Genomic DNA, 23908 nt, shown 5'->3' with positions numbered 1-23908 from the left:
CAGTCTATAGTTTCATTTAGTCTTCACATTATTCTTTAATGTAGGTAGCATTACTCCTACTGAGGAATGTGTAGCTCACAGAGGTTAAGTAGCCCACCTGATCTCACACAGCTGGTTCCCAGCAGAACTAAGATCCAGAGTTTGCTGACTTCAAAAGCTATACTCTCTATACTAAACAGCTGCCTCTGTCTTCCTGACTGTCTCTCTTTGGGTTGTTCCCTTGACCCCAGAGATATGGGACTTTGTTCTCCTCTGAACACACTGTTGATACTCATGATCTGCTTGTTTGCTCAAGATGATCTATCCCTCTAAATCTGGAAAAAAAACACAAAACTTATTCCTGTTTACCAGCAAATAAGGACCTAGGCCTATGGATTAAAACCTTTCCATTTTTAAAAATCAAACCCCTTGGGCTTCCCTGGTGGCGCAGTGATTGAGAGTCCGCCTGCTGATGCAGGGGACGCGGGTTCGTGCCCCGGTCCGGGAAGATCCCACATGCCGCGGAGCGGCTGGGCCCGTGAGCCATGGCCGCTGAGCCTGCGCTTCCGGAGCCTGCACTTCCGGAGCCTGTGCTCCGCAACGGGAGAGGCCACAACAGTGAGAGGCCCGCGTACCGCAAAAAAAAAAAAAAAAAAAAAATCAAACCCTTGTTATTTGGGGGTTAAATGTTATAAAAGCATACTATTTGTAAGAATCCTTGAAGGGAATCTGTTGTTAAAATCATACTATAGAGTTCAACAGTTTATATGCACAGTAAATTTTCCTTAGAAGTGCTCTTCACTTACACTGACAGCATTAATATCCGACACATGGCCAGTGAAAGACTGTCTACACATTCCATCTCGAATATCCCATAATTTTGAAGAGGCATCACAAGCACCAGAAACAAAAGTCCTCATGTCAGGACTCAAAGAAAGACTCATCACATCTCCAGAATGCCCAGTGAATGTAGTGGTCTGCTGGGCAGTTTCGATGTCCCATAAAGCACTATAATTAAAAATAGAAATAATTAATGACTGCTCTTTTCTTACATTAGTTCCTACTACCATCCTCAACCTCAAAATCAGTAATCTTCTGGAATAAACTTACCAAGTTGTATCTCCTGAACTTGTAACAATTTGGCTGTCATCTAAAAAACGACAGCAGGACAAGTAGCCTACAGCATAGAGAGTAACAAATGTTAGGTTATCACTGATTAATTCAATTACCGTATGAAATAGTAATATATATTTTTAAAAATATAATACCTGGGCAAGTGTTTGTTAGTATAATCTATAGTTCTACTTTTAATTACTTCCAACTCTATGCTGCCTGCAACTGAATTTTATCAACAAACTCTCTTAGGTATTTACTGTGTTGATGACTCAAAGTTACAAATGTGTAAAAGACACAGTCCTTTCCACCTACTACAATTACCTAAGAGAAAGCTACTCCTTAATACAAATATCTATTATAATCTATAGCAGACTTGGTTAAGTACCTTGGAGAAATATTTTAAAAACCTCAGGGAAGGAAAGGTGGCACTCAAATGCTCAGAATTCAGCTGTGCTTCAAAATATGGAAATTTCAGGAACAATACCATTATTGAGATTGTGTAAAAAGCACAGCCAAATAGTACTTCCAAGAATCCAGAGAGGCTGAAACCTGGTGAGTGGTGATAAATTCCTAATTAACACTGCTAACCAAATACTATATTATTGAACTATGGTGTGCACACTGAATGCACTATCACATAGTGAAAAATACTTCATAAATGTATCTTGATACACACTTTCAATTACATAATTAAGCACCAAAATCCCATAATTGCTATAGGTTTGCAGAGAATACAGAAAATTATATTTGTTTTCTTTTTGTATTTTTCATTATTGATTGAATTTTTCGCAATAAATTTTTACAAAAGCAATACTATTTTTTGGAGTTACTTATTTTCTTTTTTCATTGATGTATATAGTTGATGTACAATATTAAAAACAATACTTTTCTGAAAGAAAAACAGAAGTATGGTCATCATTTGTATAATTATAAAAAGTCAGTGTTTCCCAGATTCATGGTAATTTCTACTCTCACTTGATTAATATGCATCCTTTGGCCAGCTGATCTCACTTTGTCACTCCTTCTCCTTGATCAGCTCATTCTTCAGGAGGAAGCAGGTTTAGGAGAAAAGGACAATATGTAGTGATGCTCACCCGTGTGACCCGGTAACTCTCGGCTCACTCTCACATTTCCCTCTCTGGTTTTCAAGTTATATATAGAGCAGATGTTGTCCAGTCCTCCACAAGCAACATAATTACCAGAGGGAGCATAAGCACAGGTCATCACCCAGGAGGACCTCAAAGGAATAGCATGCATCTATAGGACAAATACAACACAAAAACTAAGTCAAGAGTACAAAAACAGTCATTAATTTTTCAAACCTATTTACAATGAAGCAAATATTACTGCAATTTAAATGTACTTAAAAAATAGGCCAAGTAAAATAAAAATGAAATGGTTTGAGAAAGTGAACAATAAAAAATAAAATACTAGGGCTTCCCTAGTGGCGCAGTGGTTGAGAGTCCGCCTGCCGATGCAGGGGACACGGGTTCGTGCCCCGGTCCGGGAAGATCCCACATGCTGCGGAGCGACTGGGCCCGTGAGCCATGGCCACTGAGCCTGCGCGTCTGGAGCCTGTGCTCCGCAGCAGGAGAGGCCACAACAGTGAGAGGCCCGCGTACCGCAAAAAAGAATAAATAAAAAAAATAAAATACTAATGCACACTGAAATGCCTATTATATTTTCTGTATTATTATCAAATCATTTGGATTTAAGTGCTCTTTTCAGAAAGTATTCTTTTAAGAAGAACAAGGATGTAGGACATTTCAACACTAACAGAGCCATTTGAAATATTAAGTGTAAATGTTACAGAACTTAACAAAATTTTTTGGTTTTGCATTAGTGCTCAAAAGATGAATCTCCTCTAACATAACACTGAATAATACAAGTACTGGAGTTGAACAGAGTGGTTCTTCCACAAAGAACTATGACCTTCTAATAACACATATTCTGGGCTCGAATTCAAACAATGGTAATAGTTTGCACTGATCTACTCATACCACTGTATGATGCCTTATTACCCAACACCAAGCATTTGCAGGTCAGGTAGCAAAGTTTAATGTGAATGGGAACATAAAGGCTAAGTGGCCCATACACAGAATCAACACATTGTGGGATTACTATGCTCTCACTTAATCTAAAAGAATATTTTTCTGTTTTAGGAAAATATAGTTGAAAGTCACACTCAATTCTGATTGATACAGAAAAACTATTATATTACAAATGTGTCTTAGCTAGCTTTAAATTCTCAACCAGGCTGAAGTTACTGTTTATTTCACAAAATAGTACTTCTAAATCTTTACTAGAAACAGTGGTATAAGTGCACACAGAATCTAGAAGTATTTGACTTGTGAGCATTTTCCTGGAGCTTCTTCATGACCACTCAACACCTCTATGTCAGGGGTCCTTCCAGTGGACATATTAAGAGGACCCACTGGCTTTTACCACCAAGGGATCTAAACAAGTTGTAATTTGCCTCCAATCTACTGTATCTTCTGAGCAGTCCAGAAACACAAATCAATGCCTAGTGTGGACCAAAGAAAACATTCTAGCTTATCCACAACTAAAAATAAAAATTGCAGGGTCGCTGTCACATTAGGAAATGGGACCTTTTAAAAAAAATCATTTATATGTAAAACTGATGCACACTGTCTTCTAATATTCAAGTATGAAATATGGGACTCAAATAAGACACACTGAACTATAGTCCTGCAGTTGTCCTTGGGAATAAAAAGAAAAGGTTAAATATTAAAAGCAAACACTAGGTCTAAAGAAAGGATCTGAGTGAAAATTAACGGAGTAAATTTATCCTGGAAAGAAATTAAAGTTTGAAGTAATAGAATAAAGGGAAGAATTGGTGGACATCAAACCAAATAAAAGGTTATGTAAGAGGATGATTAAGAAACTCTACCTTATTTGTTGTATAGCTATCCCAAATAATTAATTTTCCATCTTGGGAAGCACTGACTAGTAGCCTAGAGGAACAAACACAAAAATAACGTGACATTTAGAGGAAAAAAGTAGTTTAAATTAGTTATGCATTGCATTAATGTAGAACAGTTCAGAAAAGACAAAAATAATTTTTCGAATTAAAAACTTGATACCAGAAAATATTCTCACAAGTTAAAGAAAATCTATTCTGCATGCCAAAAAATTTCAACATTAAATATTTTTAGACATTTTACTAGAAATGTCTCTGGTTATAACAACTTTTTCATGGTAACAACATTCTAGTTCTTATTCAAGATTCTGGTAGCTATTAGCTGACTGGTTTAGTATGTACTGACTTAAATATAATGACAGTAGAGTACATATAAGCCTAAGAACCACATTTCATTCAATCTAAAAATATCAACTGAGAGCCTGTGAATGCAAGGCAGTGTTATGGGTACAAAACAGGCTATACCGCCTACCCTGGGGCCCTCCATCATCTGGTGGGGATAAGACATTTAATAAAATAAATTAGGTAAATGAAAATAGTCAGAGGAGTGGTATAAAATAAAGGCCATAGGAAAACAAATGAGGGACAAATAAGTGCTAACTGGGTTACTCAAGTAGTCTTGCAAAAGAAAACAAGTCTTGAAAAAATGGAATTTCAAAAGCTAAAGATAGAGAAGTCTGTGTTCTATGAGGAGGGTATGTTCCATGGCAAGAGATGGAAAAATACAACAGGTATTTCAGGAATCGTGAATTTCCCAGTTACACAGAGTTTGTAAGAAATGGGAATAACAGTTTAGAAAAGGGGACTGGGCTTAAACTACAGAAAGCTCTGTTTGCCAGGCTAAATATGAACTCTTGACTAAGTTACCTGCCATTGAATTTTTTGTTTTGTTTTGGAATTTTATTTTTCACTATGGTATAAAATTCAAAAACTACAAAAGGATAGATATACAGTGAAAAGAATCACCTTCCTGTCCCTATCACCCTTCACTGTAGGTAAATAACATCAGGTTCTTACGTAGCAATTACTGTAAGTTTTATGAAAGGGAAGATCTAACCACAGGGTATGGGATGGAACCTAAAGTTCTTCAAAAATCAGTTGGCATCATCAGCACTGAGTTGAGAAGGACATTAAGTTACAAGCTGATAATCAGAATGGGTAGAAAGACAATGTGAGATAGGTTCTGTTGACACTTTTGGTTCTCTATTAATAGTCTTGAGAAAACTATAAGAAAGTAAGAACCATTAACATTGTTTCAAGTGATTGTATTTCGAGTTACACATTTGCTATCTCAATGGGTAGATTACTTCTTAAACTTCTTTGAGAAAAAGAATAAAATATTTGGCCTAGCTTTATGTCAGTTGCCAGTTATATAATTTTATTTATTCCCTCCTAAGAGGCACAAGTTCTATATTACTGTATTCAAGTATCTTATTTACATCAAGATGTGCCAGGCATTAGCAACAGGTAGCAACATTTTTAGGTTCTCCTGGAAGAAAAGAAAAAATATGCAACTTCTATTAAAAAATAATTTTTTAGTTAAGACTTTTTCCCAATTAGATGAACCAAATCAAAGGAACAAGTCAACCACTATGGAAGCAGTGCCAGATACTCTGGAAAAAGCACAGGCCACACTGTGACCCTATGAACAAAGTAACTCATCAAGACCAACCATCCAACTGCACTCCAGATGGCGGCTGTGTGTGTGTGTGTGTGTTCAATACACACACACTTGTATGATGGGGTTAGGGAATAAAAGATGTATTCAACAAAAATGTCATTGTTTTATGTAATTCCATCCTTTGTGAATTTAGGTAATAAATAATTACGGCAAGATCTGGTAACTTGTACATAGCAATATTCAACAAATATTTCCTTATTAACTGAAATTTCAATGTTAATACACAATAAAACTGCCTTGGCATGTTAAAAAAAACACAAAGTATAATACCCCACTGCAAAGAAAAGAAATCCTAAACGCTTTGCCTAAATCATTTGATAAAGGATATTTCTGAGAGGTAAATCTGTTCTCCATATTAAAGGTTTCTAAACTTTTAAAGTATCAATGAATACTTTTATTAAAAGCAAAGCGTTCACATTAGATGCATTTTCTGCAAATACTTCATAGATATAGGTTGTTTCTAAAAAGAAAATGCAAATGATGCCTCAACAAAAATAATTCTGCACACAGTCTGAAAATGGCAGGTACAAACCTCGAATCATATCCCCAGTGCATAGCATAGATTTTAGCTAGGTGACCCCTCAGTGTACGTCTTGTTCGCATTTGTATTCGCCCCACGGAATCCATATTTGACGTGATCTATAGGAAGTGACGAGAATGTCATTCTTTACCTTAGACGTAGCTCAGAAAATAAAGTAGAAACAACTAATAGGCAAAAAAGCAGACATAAAACAAATTTATAGCTATTGAAGGTATTTTAATAATTCCTAGAGTCATTATAGGACTAATATGTTGTTCAAGAAAAAGTATGATTTATTTGCACACCTTCCAGTGAGAACATCTTCTGTAGACTATTAAGTAAAAAGAACAGACATACCTTCCAACCTTAGTAAAAAAACAGCCACAAATAAAAATCTAATAGCAGATGATCAAATAGTAAAACATTTCTAATTTTAACTGTCTAAAGAAAGCCAATTTTATATTTAAACAACACATAAAATATCTCCTTAATAAAAATGATCAATATTAATTAAACTAATGAAACCTTCCTAATACTTTATATAAGAAAAAAATATCTTAACCAGGGCATATCAAAAGAATCAGAAGCGGGCTTCCCTGGTGGCGCAGTGGTTGAGAGTCAGCCTGCCGGTGCAGGGGACGCGGGTTCGTGCCCCGGTCCGGGAGGGTCCCGCATGCCGCGGAGTGGCTGGGCCCGTGAGCCATGGCCGCTGAGCCTGCGCGTCCGGAGCTTGTGCTCCGCAACGGGAGAGGCCGCAGCGGTGAGAGGCCCGCGTACCGCAAAAAAAAAAAAACCAAAAAAACAAAAAAAACAAAAGAATCAGAAGCTACCTAAAAAGAAACATATACTATATGAACGTACATATTTTTATTGTATTTTTTCGGACTTCCATTTTAACAGGTATGCTTTAAAAAGCACTTCTACCAGCATCTGACAAATTACAACGTGTTTTTAAATAGAGATCTCATATTCCTTTCAATTAAACACTAATAAAGAGAATCTGAACATCATTTGCATCAGTATCAAGCAGTTTCATGTGAATTAATAAAATGAATTGAGGAAAAATAAAAATTTTACCTGAACAAGCGTGGCATCATTACATGCTTTTCTAGCATCCTGAAGTAAAGAAAGATAATTATACATTTAGATATGGAAATCCCTAGATATGATTTAAAATAATACTTTCATTGGAAATATAGATTTGAAATATACTTCTTACTGTACCACACAATCTTTATTTTTAAAAGGTTTAATGAGATAAAATTCATATAACATAAAATTAACCATTTTAATCATTTTAAGGTGTGTAGCTGGGTTGGTTAGCATATTTACAATGCTGTGCAACCATCACCATTACCTAATTCTAGAACATTTCCATCACTCCAAAAAAGAAACCCTATACCTTCCAATTCCCTCTTCCCCCATCCCCAGGTGATCACTAATTTACTTTCCAATGGATCGCTCATTCTGGACATTGCATACAAACGGAATCATACAATATATGACCTTTTTTGTGTCTGGCTTCTTTCACTTAGTGTAATGTTTTCAAGGTTCATTCAGTTGTAGCATGTGTCAGTATTTCATTTCTTTTTATGGCTGAGTAATATTCCACTGTATAAAAATATGACATTTGGTTTACCCATTAGTTAATATGATGGACATTTATGCTGTTTCTACTTTTTGGTTTTATGATTAATGATGCTTTGAACATACATTTTCAATTATCCTGGGTATATACCTAAAAGTGGAATTGGTGGGTGATATGGCAACTATGTTTAACATTTTAAGAAACTGTCAAATGGTTTTTCAGAGTAGCTGCTCCACTTTACATACCCACAAGGAATGTATGAGGGTTCCAATTTCTTCATGTCCTCACCAACACTGTTCTTGTCTTTTTCTTCTTCTTCTTCTTCTTTTTAAAAAAAATTATTACAGCCATCTTAGTGGATGTCAAGTGGCATCTTAGTGTGGTTTTGATTTGCATTTCCCTAATGATTAGTGATACTAAGCATCTTTTCATGTGGAGTGTCTTTACATGCGCTTATTAGCCATTTGTATATCTTCTTTGGAGAAATGTCTATCAACTTCTTTGCTCATTTTTAAATTGGGTTAAGTGTTTATCGTTGAGTTATAGGAGTTCTTTATATATTCTGGATACTAGACCCTTATCAGATTATGATTTGCAAATATTTTCTCCCATTCTGTAGGTTGAGTTCTCATTTTCTTGATAGTTTCCTCTGACACACAAGTTTTTATAGTTTTGATGAAGACCAATTTGTATATTTATCTATTTTTTTCTTTCTTGCTTGTGCTTTAGTGTCATATTAAACTGTTGCCTAATTCAAGGTCACAAAGATTAACAACTAGGTTTACTTCTAAAAATTCTACACTTTCAGCTGTTACATTTAGGTGCCATTTTGAGTTAATTTTTATATATGGTATGAGGTAGGAGTCCAAACTCATTCTTTTACATGTGGATATCTAGCTGTCCCAGCAATATTTGTTGAAAAGACTATTCTTCTTTCCCTATTGAATTGTCTTGTTACCCTTGCTAAAAAATCAATTGGCCATAGATATGTGGCTTTATATATAGACACACAATTCTATTCTATTGCACAAATATACTTTTGGTTTATGGTTAAAAGATTTTTAATTGCATCCCCCGAATAAACTGAACTAGACTGATTTAATAAGCCCATTGTATTCAGAGTTATATTTGTTAATAAGCATCACCAAAAAGCAAGAGTTCTGAGTTCCCTTCTATTTGTTCTGGCAACTAGAAATTGAGGTGATGGGAAGAATATTTACAGTATAACCCAAGTCATTTCAGAAATATTTTTTAAAATACATAGTACTTGAAAACTGGACAGTTACATGTAAAAGAATGAAATTAGAACATTCTCTAATACCATATACAAAAATAAACTCAAAATGGATTACAGACCTAAATGTAAGACCAGAAGCCATAAAACTCCTAGAAGAAAACTAGGCAGAACACCACCAAACCAGCTTTACAACAAATGTTAAAGGAACATCTCTAGACAGAAAAGAAAAGGCCACAACTAGAAACAAGAGAATTACAAAAAGTAATGCTCACCAGTAAACGCAAACATAGAGTAAAGGTAGAAAATCATCCCCAAACAAATATGATATCAAAACCAGCAATCATGAGGAGAATGCAAATGCAGGATATTTGAAATATATTTGAAATTAAAAGACCAGCAAGTCAAAACAATCTTGTATATATATAGACTGCTATATCAAAACCTCATGATAACCGCAAAGTGAAAATCTACAATAGATACACACACAAAAAAGAAAAAGCAATCCAAACACAAGACTAAAGATAGTCATCAAATCACAGGAGAACAAAAGGGGAAGAAAAAAGACCTACCAAAACAAATCCTAAACAACTAACAAAATGGCAATAAGAACAAAGATATCAATAATTACCTTAAATGTAAATGGATTAAATGCTCCAACCAAAAGACACAGACTGGCTGAATGGATGCAAAAACAAGACCTGTACATATGCTGTCTACAAGAGACCCACTTCAGATCTAGGGACACATACAGACTGAAAGTGAGGGGATGTAAAAAAGGTATTCCATGCAAATAGAAATCAAAAGAAAGCTGGAGTACCAATATTCATATCAAACAAAGTAGACTTTATTTTTTTTATTTTTTTAAATCAAAGTAGAGTTGATTTACAATGTTGTGCCAATCTCTGCTGTACAGCCAAGCTGACTCAGTTTTACACATATATACTTTTTTAAAAATATTCTTTTCCATTTATCCCAGGTTTATCCCAGGAGATTGGATATAGTTCCCTGTGCTATACAATAGGACCTTGCTGTTTAAACCATTCTAAATGTAATAGTTTGCACCTACCAACTCCAAATTCCCAGTCCATCCCTCTCCCTCCCCCCTCCCCCTTGGCAACCACAAGTCTGATCTCTGTGTCACAAGTCTGATCTCTATCTCTGCAAATCTGGTTCTGTTTCGCAGATAGGTTCATTTGTGCCATATTTTAGATTCCACATATATGTGATATCATATGGTATTTGTCTTTATCTTTCTGACTTACTTTGCCTGTGTGCCACAACTAGAGAGGCCACGCACTGCAACTACTGAGCCCATGCGCTCTGGAGCCTGTGCGCCACAACTAGAGAGAAGCCTGCACGCTGCAACGAAGAGCCTGTGGACCACAACAAAAGATCCCACATGCCGCAACTAAGACCCTGCAGTGGAAGGGCAGAGTCTTAACCACTGGACCACCAGGGAAGTCCTCTTTATATATTTTTTTCTTCTTTGACTGCCATGGCTAGGACTTCCAAAACCATGTTGAATAAAAGTGGTGAGAGTGGACATTCTTGTTCCCAATGTTAGAGGAAATGCTTTCAGCTTTTCACCATTAAGTATGATGTTTGCTGTGGGTTTGTCATATATGGTCTTTATTATGTTGGTAGGTTCCCTCTATGCCCACTTTCTGGAGAGTTTTTTTTTATCATAAATGGTGTTGAATTGTGTCAAAAGCTTTTTCTGCATCTACTGAGGTGATCATATGGTGTTTATTCTTCAATTTCTTAATGTGGTGCATCACACTGATTGATTTGCAGATATTGAAAAATTCTTGCATCCTTGGAATAAATCCCACTTGATCATGGTGTATGGTCCTTTTAATGTATATTGGATCTGGCTTGCTAGTATTTTGTTGAGGATTTTTGCATTTATGTTCATCAGTGATACTGGCCTGTAATTTTCTTTTTTGTGTGGTATCTTTGTCTGGTTTTGGTATCAGGGTGATGGTGGCCACATAGAATGAGATTGGGAGTATTCCTTCCTCTGAAATTTTTTGGAATAGTTTCAGAAGGATAAGTGTTAACTCTTCTCTAAATGTTTGATAGAATTCGCCTGTGAAGCCATCTGGTCCTGGACTTTTGTTTGTTGGAGGCTTTTTAATCACAGTTTCAATTTCAGTACTTATGATTCTGCTGTTCATATTTTCTATTTCTTCCTGGTTCAGTCTTGGAAGGTTGTACCTTTCTAAAAATTCATCCATTTCTTCTAAGTTGTCCAGCTTACTGTCATATAGTTGCTTGTAGTAGTGTCTTACGATCCTTTGTATTTCTGTGGTGTCCATTGTAACTTCTCCTTTTTCATTTCTAATTTTATTGATTTGAGCCCTCTCCCTTTTTTCTTGATGACTCTGGCTAAAGCTTTATCAATTTTGTTTATGTTTTCAAAGCAGCTTTTAGTTGAGACAAGTATTGTATGATATCACTTAGATGTGGAATCTAAAGAATAAAACAAACTAGTGAATACAACAAAAAAGAAAAAGACTTACAGATATAGAGAGCAAACTACTGGTTACCAGTGGGGAGAGGGAAGAGGGAGGGGCAAGATAGGCTTAGGAAATTAAGAGGTATAAACTACTATGTATAAAATAAATAAGCTACAAGGACATATTGCACAACACAGGGAATATAGCCAATATTTTATAATAACTATAAATGGAATATAACCTTTAAAAATTATGAATCACTATGTTGTACGTCTGAAACTTATATAATATTGTACAACTGTACCTCAACTAAAATTTTTTAATTAAAAAATAACACATCTTTAAAATACTTTGCAAGTATACTGTATACAGGTGTTAGTAGAAATACTTTTTTTTTTTTTTTTTTTGCGGTACACGAGACTCTCACTGTTGTGGCCTCTCCCATTGCGGAGCACAGGCTCCGGACGTGCAGGCCCAGCGGCCATGGCTCACAGGCCCAGCCACTCAGCGGCATGTGGGATCTTCCTGGACCGGGGCACGAACCCGTGTCCCCTGCATCGGCAGGCGGACTCTCAACCACTGCGCCACCAGGGAAGCCCAGAAATAAAATACTTTTGATCTAACATGATAAAAAGATATGGTATGTCAAGAAAATAATTTTTTATATAATGAGTTATATTTGTATATTAAAAGCAAATTCCCTACATGTAAGCAGGTGTTTTTGCCTAAGTATTATAGGGTAGCCTTTCAAAAAGACCTTAAATTTTTACACAAACTGAAGAGGATTATTAAACAGAAGATAGTGAAACAAAAATTAATGTAACAAAATAAGTAACGGCAAACAAAGAACATGTTTAATAAGCAACAAAATGTTTTAAATCAAGTTTATCAGTTAATAATAAATTTAGAGGATTCATATACATGGGAAGCACAATTAATTCTTCCTACTAGATTTGTTCCAATTTTTTCCCCCAAAGGTTAGGGTAGTGTTGTCTTCAACTTTGTTCTTCCCCAGTGTGCTGTGCACGCTTCTGTGCAGAGAGGCACACACGATTTGTTGAATTACTGTCCCCAAAGGACAACCTGTTCCATTCAGCCAGGGGATGCCTGCCACCGTCTGCAACAAAGACTGGATAAGTATGCAATCTTTTTGGCGGCCTTTTCAACCTATTTATAAGCACTTAGAATATTTCTATGTAAGGGTGTTCATAAGTAGTTACACAAACATATGATTTGATTCTCTCATTCTCAGACTGTGGGTTTAGAAACCTCATTTGGCAAGGAATAAGTTAGCCCACTTTCCTACAATGAAAAGAATTTCCAGAAACAACAGTGACAGCCTGAGCCATGTCCAAAAATGCTGGAGTAGAAGACAATTCTATAAAAAGAGCTCTCTGATTTTAAGCTTTATGAAAATGAACTATCACTGTTTAGATCATCTTTCTTAATTCAGTCATTCAATAAAAAAATCTGTTGCACACTGTGTCAGGTACTATGCTAGGCACCATGGATAGAGCAGTAGACAAACCAAAAATCCCTGCCCTGATAGAGCTTACCTTTATATTAACAACACAATTAAAATACTGCAAGTTAAAATTACTGAACGTACGAACACTTTTATCCATTATAAAACTGAATATAAGAGAATCATTCCCAATGAACAGCTGAATTCCTTATTGCCCATCTTAAAAAATAAAGCTCTGATATTAATATCTTTGTGCAAAATAAAAGTGGTGTTTCTCACTCCAAATCAAACAGGTAACAATTACAAAAGACAATCTACATTTTCTCTATTTCTGTTTTTTAACTTAAAATGAATTATAATCAATGCTACTCCAATATAAAATAAACTTTTTAAATGAATCACGTATTGCATCAAATAGCATACATTTCTATTATGTCATGTGTTTATACCACAGTTAAATATATAGTTAAAATATATTTCTGGAATTAAGGGGGAAAAAAAGGAAAGAAGGAAGAAATGGTCTTTAAATATAGCATGACATGATTAAACTGATAAGAAAAGTACATGGCATTTTACATACACATGGTTACTTGAAATCACGAAAGATAATTCAGTGAGCAACTATGCCCATGACATTCTGCTTGGATGCTGGTGAGATACAAAGATAATTAAAACACAGAATTTCCCAGCCAAGTACAGGTAGTAAAGATAAATGTGCACAAGGAACTATAATATCAGGTGGGCTGTAATCAGCCTTGTAACACAAATCCAAAGGGCTGTACAAGTAAGGAACTGCCACTTACTGGCATTGATCTAAATCCTTTACATGTCATTTTGTTTACTCCTCTCCGCAAACCTATATAGTGGGCAGAGACATTAAGCATCAAAAAAAGCTGTAAACATGTCCTGGCCACAAAATAATTAAAAGATGGAATCCATGTCCTTTCCACCAGGCAATGCTGCCTTCCAGCAAAAGAATAAGAAATCCAAGTGCAGGACTCTGGTGAGGTTTTTTAGAGGAAGACTAGGATTCAATGAATACAAGTCCCAGGAACAAAATTAGAGCAGAGGTAGTATAATTCCAGGCAAAGGAAACGATTTGATAAAAGGCAACAAAGTGGAAAAGAGCAATGCATGTTCAGGGAATGACAACCAGATTCATGTGGCTATAGCACAGGCTACAGAGCCAGATCTTAGCAGACATGATGGGGAGGCAGGGCCACAGGGGTACCTATGGCACGGGCTCTGGAACCAAAATACACCTGGCTTGAGTCCTGATCTACCACTTCATAGTTATGTTACCTTCGCCAGTTACTTAATCTCACTGAGGCTCAGTCTCCTCAGCTACGAAGTAACACCATCTACCTCATAGGGTTGCTACAAGCATTAAATGAGATCAGCACATGACCAAGTGATTGGTCAGTCACTCCAGACAAGAACACCACAAGAAATGAAAATTGCAGGCCAATATCCCTGACGAACATAGATTCAAAAATCCTCAAGGAAATATTAACAAACAGAATTCAACAACACATCAAAAGGATCATACACCATGATCAAGTGGGATTTATTCAAGGGATTCAAGTATGGTTCAACACCCACAAATCAATCAGTGTGATACACCACTTTAACAAAATGAAGGATAAATATCATAAAATCACCTCAACAGATGCATAAAAAGCTTTTGACAAAATTCAATATCCAATATCCATTTATGATAAAAACTCTCAACAAAGTGGATATAGAGGGAATGTACCTCAACATGATAAAGGCCATATATGACATATATAAGATACTCAAGGGTGAAAAGCTGAAAGCTTTCCCTCTAAGATCAGGAGCAGGGCAAGGATGCCCATGCTTGCCACTTGGATTCAGCATAGCATTGGAAGTCCTAGCCAGAGTGATTAGGCAAAGAGAAGAAATAAAATCAATAAAGGGCATCCAAATTTGAGAGGAAGAAGTAAAACTATTGCTACTTGCAGATGACATGATATTATATACAAAAAACACTAAAGACTCCATCAAAACTGAGAATAAATGAATTTGGTAAAGTTGCAGGATACAAAATAAATATATAGAAATCAACTGCATTTCTATACACTAATAAAGAACTATCACAAAGAGAAATTAAGAAAACAATCCCATTTACAATTGCATCAAAAAGGATAAATTACCTAGAAATAAATTTCACCAAGAAGGTGAAAGACCTGTACACTGAAAACTAAGACGCTGATGAAAGAAACTGAAGATGACACAAATAAATGAAAAGATATTCTGTGCTTACAGACTGGAAGAGTACTGTTAAAATGTCCCGACTACCCAAAACAATCTACAGGTTCGATGCAACCTCTATCAAAATCCCAATAACATTTTCCACAGAAATAGAACAAACAATCCTAAAATTTGTATAAAACCATAAAAGACCTCAAAGAGCCAAATCAAGCTTGAGAAAGAAGAACAAAGTTGGAGGCATCACATGCCCTGATTTCAAGCTATATTACAAAGCTATAGTAATTAAGACAGTATGATATTGGCACAAAAACAGATATATAGATCAAAGGAACAGAACAGACAGCAGAAAAATACATCCACACATATATGATCAATTAATTTACAACAAAGGAGCCAAGAATACAAAACGGGGAAAAGACAGTCTCTTCAATAAGTGGTGCTGGGAAAACTGGACAGCTACGTGCAAAAGAATGAAACTGGACCACTATCTTACATAATACACAAAAATTAACTCAAAATGGATCAAAGACATGAATGCAAGATCTGAAATCATAAAACTCCTGGAAGAAAACATATGCAGTAAGCTCCCTGACATCAGTCTTCATGATGATTTTTTGGATTTGACCACAAAAGCAAAGATAACAAAAGCAAAAATAAACAAGTGGGACTACATTAAACTAAAAAGCTCCTGACAGCAAAGAAAACCATCAATAAAATGAAAAGGCAACCTACTGAATGGGAGAAGTATTTGCAAATCGTATATCTGATAAGGGATTAATATCCACAACATATAAAGAACTCATAGAGCTCAACAGAAAAATAAAACAATCTGATTTTTAAAATGGGCAGAAGGGGACTTCCCTGGTGGCGCAGTGGTTAAGAATCCGCCTGCCAATGCAGGGGACATGGGTTTGAGCCCTGGTCCGGGAAGATTCTACATGCCATGGAGCAACTAAGCCCGTGTGCCACAACTACTGAGCCTGTGCTCTAGAGCCCATGAGCCACAACTACTGCAGCCCGCATGCCTAGAGCCTGTGCTCCGCAACAAAGAGAAGCCACTGCAGTGAGAGGCCCACACACCACAACAGAGCAGCCCCCACTTGCCACAACTAGAGAAAGCCTGCACACAGCAATGAAGACCCAACGTAGCCAAAAAATAAAATAATAAAAATAAATAAAATGGGCAGAGGGTCTGACTGGCATTTTTCCAAAGGAGACATACAGATGGTCAACAGGTACATGAAAATGTGTTCAACATCACTAATCATCAAGGAAATGCAAATAAAAACCACAATGAGATAGCAACTCACATCTGTCAGAATGGCCATCATCAAAACGAGAAGAAACAGCAAGTGTTGACGAGGGTGTGGAGAAAAGGGAACACTGAACACTGATGGTGGGACTGCAAATTGGTGCAGCCATTATGGAAAACAGTATGTAGGTTCCTCAAAAATTAAAAAAAGAACCACCATATGATCCAACAGTTCCACTTCTGGGTATTTATCTAAAGAAAACAAAAACCCTAACTCAAAAAGATATATGCACCCCCATGTTCACTGCAGCATTATTTACAATAATCAAGATATGGAAACAACCTCAGTATCTGTTGACAGATGAAAGGATAAGAAAATGTGAGATACACACACACACACACACACACACATACATACACACAATGGAATATTATTCAGCCATAAAAAAAGACTACCTTGCCATCTGTGGTGACAACATGGATGGACCTTGAGGGCATTACACTAAGAGAAATATGTCAGACAGAGAAAGACAAATACCACATAATCTCACTTATATGTGCAAGTTAAAAAAGACAAAAAACAAAAAACCAAGCTTACAGATACAGAGAAAAGATTTTAAAAAATGAGACGGCCATGTGACCAATGTGCTTGGCCAATCAGTCATTCCTGCTCAGCATCTGGAGCAAGTGACACAAAGTAGAGATGGTGGAGAATCCATTCTGGTGGTGGTAGCAACATCTTAACTCAGAGATTAGCCTATGAAGCCTTCTCTAATCATCCCAGAAAAAATAAATCCCTCCTTTGTTTTGACAGGTTTGTTCAGACACCTAAGGTATCCACTCAGAGTTCTCATTCACATCTAAATCATTAACTTCCTTGAATTCCTGGTGATCAGAATGATTATGATTTTAATCCACTCAGAACCAACATTTTTCTGCTGAGTGTTCTTCCCCCATCCCTTGTTTTTCCTGCTCCTTTCATCTCTTTCCTGTAATGTCTTTGCATAGATCCTATGATTATTCCTTTTTTCTTATTCTTCACTTTTAAATTAGATAAGTAATTCTGAAATCGCTATTGCCAAAGATTCATACTGGAGAGATCACAGCAGTGTTCCAAGTTACTAATAACTTGGATTCTCCATGCTTCGTTATGAAGTTTTTCATTTATATTTGTAAGTTGTTTAGCTCTTACTTTTTCCCTGTGAAAAGAAGTAGGCAGCAGCAGGCTACACACAATTCGGTCCCTCCTGTACCTTCTCACCAAGAGGCTTCCTAAAAGACAGCATGTCTATATCCTTTCATGTTTATCTCTGCCCTCCTTGATATTTCTCAGTCCAGGGAAGCATGTTTTCACTGTTCCAAAAGAAAGGAACGATGTTGTCCCTGAGGGAATATGAGATTTACAGCCGCAGAAACCCTCTCTCAGAGCCTTTCCACACCCTAACATTTGACAACTTTTCCCCACTCTATTAGGTTTTGAAGTTCTAAGTGTCTTTAATTTTGTTAAAGATGAAGCTTGTATTTGTTCGTTATGCTCTTTACTGTTTTGAGTTGATTTCCAAGAGTAAAGATGACAGACATCTTCATTATGCCATTTACCATTTTTAATGTTTTTCTGCAATCTAATGGTTTAGAGATTAACTTTCTAATAGATTACATTATGTGATATTATGATATTATGTAACGTTATGATATTACATTATACCTCAACATACCAAAAATCAAACTATGATTCCAGGTGTGTGAGTAGAAGAGAATTATCATGTCAGCAGAGATTACATGAACACTATTAACTTCTTAGGGACACAGGGGCCGTTGGGCCACATAGGTATTTGTTAGGAATGATTTTTGCAGAGTTCTTTAGAGGCATGATAAAAACAAATTGACCATTTCTCACCTTATAAATTATTTAATATATGTAGACTGATAAACTAATGCACAAATTTTGTTCATCGCTGGTATTACATAAAAATGTTAAAATTTCAAAATGAAAAAGTTTGCTCTTACCTGGATCTGATTCCGCAGCTGCTCGGCTTCCTGCCTCAACTGTTCCAGCTCACTCATCCTTGAATTTGTTTACCTCAGAAACTAACAAATGAAAGTCACTATTCAAAAAGAAAGAGAGACAGACTGACTCAGTTCTCCATTTGCATATTAATCTGCTTTTTAAATACTGACATGTAACTTCCTTTCGGTCCCTCTGAAACTCAAGTGAGATAATTATTACTGGTACTTAAAACTGCTCAGTAAATATAGATCTAGATTATTTACTAAAGGACTTTATGGAGGAATGGGATCAGAGGAAGGAAGAGACAGCTTGAGTTGTAGTATTCGACTTAATTATAGAGAATCAGTACTAGAATGGAGTCCAGGGAGAAATACTTTACAACAGTTTCAAGGGTACCAGTAGACATCCACACTTGGACGCCTAACAGACACCTCAACTTATTTCAAAATTGAACCCCACACCACCCTTAAGTCTTCCACATCTCTGTAAATGACAATTCCATCCTTCCAGTTGTTTAAGCCAAAAACCTGGGAGTCATCCTTAACGGCTCTGTTCTGTTTCTTTCATACCCTACATCTAATCCATCAGCAAATCATGTCAGGCATTCCTTCAAAAAATATCCAGGATTTGACCAACTCTGATTACCTCCACTTTGACTACCTTGGTCCAAGCCACCATCATCCACCTGGTCTCCTTTCTACTGCCCTTGCCCACTCTCCAGTCTATTCTAAATATAGTAACCAGAGATGCTTTGAAAACACAAGTCACTCTTCTGCTTTAAATCCGACAATGGCTTTTCACTCCACTCAGACCAAAATCTAACTCTTTATCTTGACCCACAGAGCCCCCTACACAGTCTCTTACACACACACCCTCTGACCTCGTATCTCTCCTCCCCCTACCCCTCTCTGCTCCAGCCACTCAAAAGCTTTCTTGATGTTCCTTGAACACGCTAAGCAGGCTCCAGCTTCAGTCTTTGCACTTGCTCTTACCTCTGCCCGGAACCCTCTTGCTTGCCCCTGATATCTTCACTGCTTCCACCCTTACCTCGGTTCAAATGTTACCTTCTCAGAGCAACCTTCACTGATAGCACGTATGTACCCAACTAGGCCCCTTACCCTGTCTTATTTTTCACTGTAATACTCAATGCCATCGAACATGTATTTGCTTATTTGTTGTCTGCTTCCTCCTAGTAGAGTGTAAGCTCCTTAAGGCAGGGACTTTGCTCACTTTACTCTTTGCTACATCTCTAGCACCTGAGACACTTCATGCTCCAGTAAATTAACCAACCTGAAAATAATCTAAGAACTAAAGGAAAATTCATTCTAAGGATTTAGCATGAATCCAGAAGTAAAAGGCAAGGGTGTTATGACCTCAGGAAGAAAACAGAGACTGGAAACTGGCAGTATTCTTTCTCTACCTGTCCTGCTTTTCTCTTCATACCTGCTTTGTTTTTCTCTTTCTACAGAATGACTTTCTGTAGGTATATCAAGGGGCTCAAAGAGGTCTCATATAACTTTTAAGGGCATTCAAAACCACCTCTTACCCAATTCTACTGCCTTTCTACCCCCCAAAGCCACACACACACAAGGGACCCTCTAAAGAGGAGCTATCTGCAGCTAACAAGAGTTATTCGGGAAAGACTATGAGTTGTTCCAAATGAATGAAATTTTCCAGCTTGGGTGCCGAAAGGATGGAGGTACTGCGAATAGAAATGACAAAGAGGAAGCAGTTCCCTCATCACCACCACTACCCTATGGAGGGGGAATACTAGGAGAGGCCATGGGGCCCTGAGCATCCCTGCACATTCTTACTGCATATGCCAAAATAACAAGGCCCTCGTCACTTTTACCTAAGCCATTTCTCAAGGCTGCATTTGCAGTGAGCAACCTTGAGGGATGAGACAACGTCTGCCCCAAGACAAAGAGAGAGCTTGCTGCTTCTTACTGTAAAAGTGGTAAATTCCCTAAGCTCAGTGTTTCTAGACTGCGATGCAAACCCAATGCATATGTAGCATCCATCTAGGCACACCTGGGTCACCTCCATGGGACTGAGGAGCATGGGGAACGGGCAAAAACCAACATCAGGCCATGCTACTTGGGGTGCTGCGAGTAATAAAGTCCTTGGTCTCTGACCCAAGAGTCTTATGTCTTCTGCCAGCATCCACAAAACACTAACAGGCTAATTTATTAGCTTATAAGTAGGTAAAAATCCCAGACCCTTTAGAGTCCATGACAGGGAGAAGGTTCATATGAAAGATGAGGGGTCCAATGTGAAATATAGTGAGTTTGTGGCAATTCCCCCTTTTTTAAAATTGAGGTATGTATAATTGGCATGTAATATTGTGTAAGTTTAAGACATACTTGTTGATTTGATATTTATATATCTATAGGATTACCACCAAAGCGTTAACTAACGCCTCTATCACATCACATAATTACAATTTCTTTTTTGTGGAGAGAACATTTAAGATCTAGTCTCTTAGCAGCTTTGAAGTACAAAACACAGCGTGGCTGACGACACTCACTATGCTGTGCATTAGATCTCCAGAACTTGTTCATCTTCTAGTTGCAAGCTGCACTCCCTTCTCATACAGGCTGAATTTCAGGTCCAGCACTTCATCAACAACTCTGCCAGTACCCTAGCTTCCCCTGCCCTTCTATTTGGTCACATTCAACTGACAAAAATCACAACTTCGATGAACCCAACTCCGTACTTTCTTTCAGCCAGCACTCAATCTATCAAACACTGATTGAAAAGTCAAACAGCGGGGCAAGTTAGTTCTACTACAAGTTCATATAAGCAATCTAGCTGGGCCCTCAAAACCACCTGGCTACCATATGCAGCTTTTTACCCATCACATCCACTCAATATCAACGATTTCAGCTCCTTTGCATCCTTCACCAGCTTCTGATCTTCTCACAACCCCTCTTGCAGCAAGTGAGCTTACCTTCTATATCACAGAGAAAAGAGAAGCCACCAGACATGAACTCTTTCAATTTCCCACTATTAGTTTTACAAAATGATACATAGAGGACTGACTCATCACATGCTCCTCCTTCCCTTCTGTTATAATAGAGAAGCTGACTTTTCTGTCATTTGGGTCAATTCCTCCTCCTGAGATTTAAATCCTATCTCTCCCTATCTTTTCAGTAATCTTACATTTCTGATTATCCCTTTTCACCTAGTACACTCAACCTCTCACTCTTTCTCGATTGTTTTAGTCTTTTTTTTTTGCGGTACGCGGGCCTCTCACTGTTGTGGCCTCTCCCGTTGCGGAGCGCAGGCTCAGCGGGCATGGCTCACGGGCCCAGCGGCATGTGGGATCTTCCCGGACCGGGGCACGAACCCGTGTCCCCTGCATCGGCAGGCGGACTCTCAACCACTGCGCCACCAGGGAAGCCCTGTTTTAGTCTTTTTATTAAGAAAAATTTCAAACAAAGAGAAAGGCAGAGAAATTAATATAACAGACATCCATAATGTCCACTGTGAAGGTTTACAAATTGTTAATACTGTTACTGTATTTGCTCCATCTTTTGTTTTTGCTGAAGTATTTTAAAGTCAATCACAGACATCAATGGATAAAGATACATACACACACACACACACACACACACACAATGGAATTATTTCTCAGCCATACAAAATAATTAAATAATGCCATCTGCAGCAACATGGATGGACCTAGAGGTTATCATACTAAGTGAAGTCAGACAGAGAAAGACCAATATTATATGATATTGCTTATATGTGGAATCTAAAATATGACACAAATGAACTTATCTACAGAACAGAAACAGAATTACAGACATAGAGAACAGACTTGTGGTTGCCAAGGAGAGAGGGGTGGAGTGGGATGTATTGGGAGTTTGGGATTAGCAGACGCAAACTATTATATACAGAATGGATAAACAACAAGGTCCTACTGTGTGGCATAGGAAACTATATTCAATATCCTGTGACAAACTATAATGGAAAAGAATATGAAAAACAATGTGTATATATATACGTGTATAACAATCATTGTGCTGTACAGCAGAAATTAACACGTTATAAATCAACTATATTTCAATAAAACAAATTTTTTAAAAATCACAGACATCAAGATACTTTACCCCTAGAGCTTCCCTGGTGGCACAGGGGTTAAGAATCCACCTGCCAATGCAGGGGACACGGGTTCGAGCCCTGGTCTGGGAAGATCCCACATGCCACGGAGCAACTACTGAGCCTGTGCTCTAGAGCCCGCAAGCCACAACTACTGAGCCCGTGCACCGCAACTACTGAAGCCCGCACGCCTAGAGCCTGTGCTCCACAACAAGAGAAGCCACCGCAATGAGAAGCCCACGCACTGCAATGAAGAGTAGCCCCCGCTCACCACAACTAGAGAAAGCCCGCAAGCAGCAACGAAGACCCCAACACACCCAATAAATGAATAAATTTATAAAAGAAAAAAGATACTTTACCCCTAAACACTTCAGGTACACATCTCCAAAAATATCAAGACATTTTCCTACTAAACCATAATACCATTAACAAACCTCCCAAATTAACACCAACTATTTAGTAGCGAATACCCAGTCCATTTTCAAATTTCCCCAATTATTCCACCAATGTCTTCTACATCAGATTTGTTCAACTTAGGATCCAATTAAAGGACTATATAATATATTTGGTTTTATCTCTAAATCTCTCCATCCAGAAGAATCCATCTCCTGCTTTCTTTTTTTCTCTATGCTAATTGACTTATTGGAGACAGCTGTCCTGTAGAATGTCCCACATTCTGTTTACTTCCCATGGTATTGTTTAACTTGTTTCTCTATACTCTATACTGCCTATGAACTGGAAGGAAGTTAGATCTACCGGCTACATGATATTCAATTTCAATGTATTTGGCAAGAATACTTCTAGGTGAGACTAGACTTCATATTACAATACATCAGAATGAACTTAATGTTTATGCCGCTATTAGCGAAGCTAAGATTGATCAGTGTATTCACGTCTACTGTAAAGTTATAATTCCTCATTTTCATTCAGCAAACAGCCTCTGGGGAGCATTTCACTTTCGACTGCATCCTTTCCATTAGGGGTTACACACTCAAGTCTCTCCCTTTAAGAAAAAAAAAAACTCCTTGATTCTATATTTCACCATCACTTACAGTCCTTTTTCTATGTTTAAGAACTTTCAAAGACAGTTGCCTTTACATGACCCTATTTCCTCATATGGAATTCTGAATTCTCAAGGCTCATGCCCAATGACTTCAGCTAAGTTTAAGCAGGCATAATGGAAAAGAAGGGAGTAATTATAAGGCAACGGATTGTCTGAGAAACGTTTCCAAGCAGCAAAATCAGAACCCTTGTGATGCTTGTGCCCAATGAAGGGTAGGAAAATATGCCTACCCAAAATATGCCTCTTAGGCAGGAGGATTATCT

At 37.4% G+C, this 23908-nt stretch overlaps 1 protein-coding gene across 1 annotated transcript in view; it reads right to left on the bottom strand.

Annotated features, from left to right (window-relative positions):
* The window catches only part of GNB4 (G protein subunit beta 4), a 60303-nt gene that overhangs the window by 12716 nt on the left and 23679 nt on the right, over positions 1–23908 (bottom strand). The window contains exons 2-8 of the mRNA XM_022571703.2: positions 18478–18575; positions 7315–7353; positions 6250–6356; positions 4007–4070; positions 2190–2352; positions 1090–1156; positions 786–987 (exon numbers count right to left, since the gene is read on the bottom strand). Coding sequence (XP_022427411.1) covers positions 786–987; positions 1090–1156; positions 2190–2352; positions 4007–4070; positions 6250–6356; positions 7315–7353; positions 18478–18534 — 699 coding nt within the window. The 5' untranslated portion in view covers positions 18535–18575. The remainder of the gene's footprint in view (positions 1–785; positions 988–1089; positions 1157–2189; positions 2353–4006; positions 4071–6249; positions 6357–7314; positions 7354–18477; positions 18576–23908) is intronic.

Source organism: Delphinapterus leucas, chromosome 4 (genome assembly GCF_059928025.1).
Source record: "Delphinapterus leucas isolate spDelLeu-1000000601 "Yukka" chromosome 4, BTC_Dleu_Yukka2, whole genome shotgun sequence".
In the NCBI taxonomy this organism is placed as follows: domain Eukaryota; kingdom Metazoa; phylum Chordata; class Mammalia; order Artiodactyla; family Monodontidae; genus Delphinapterus; species Delphinapterus leucas.
This window is presented reverse-complemented; position numbering and strand designations above follow the sequence as displayed.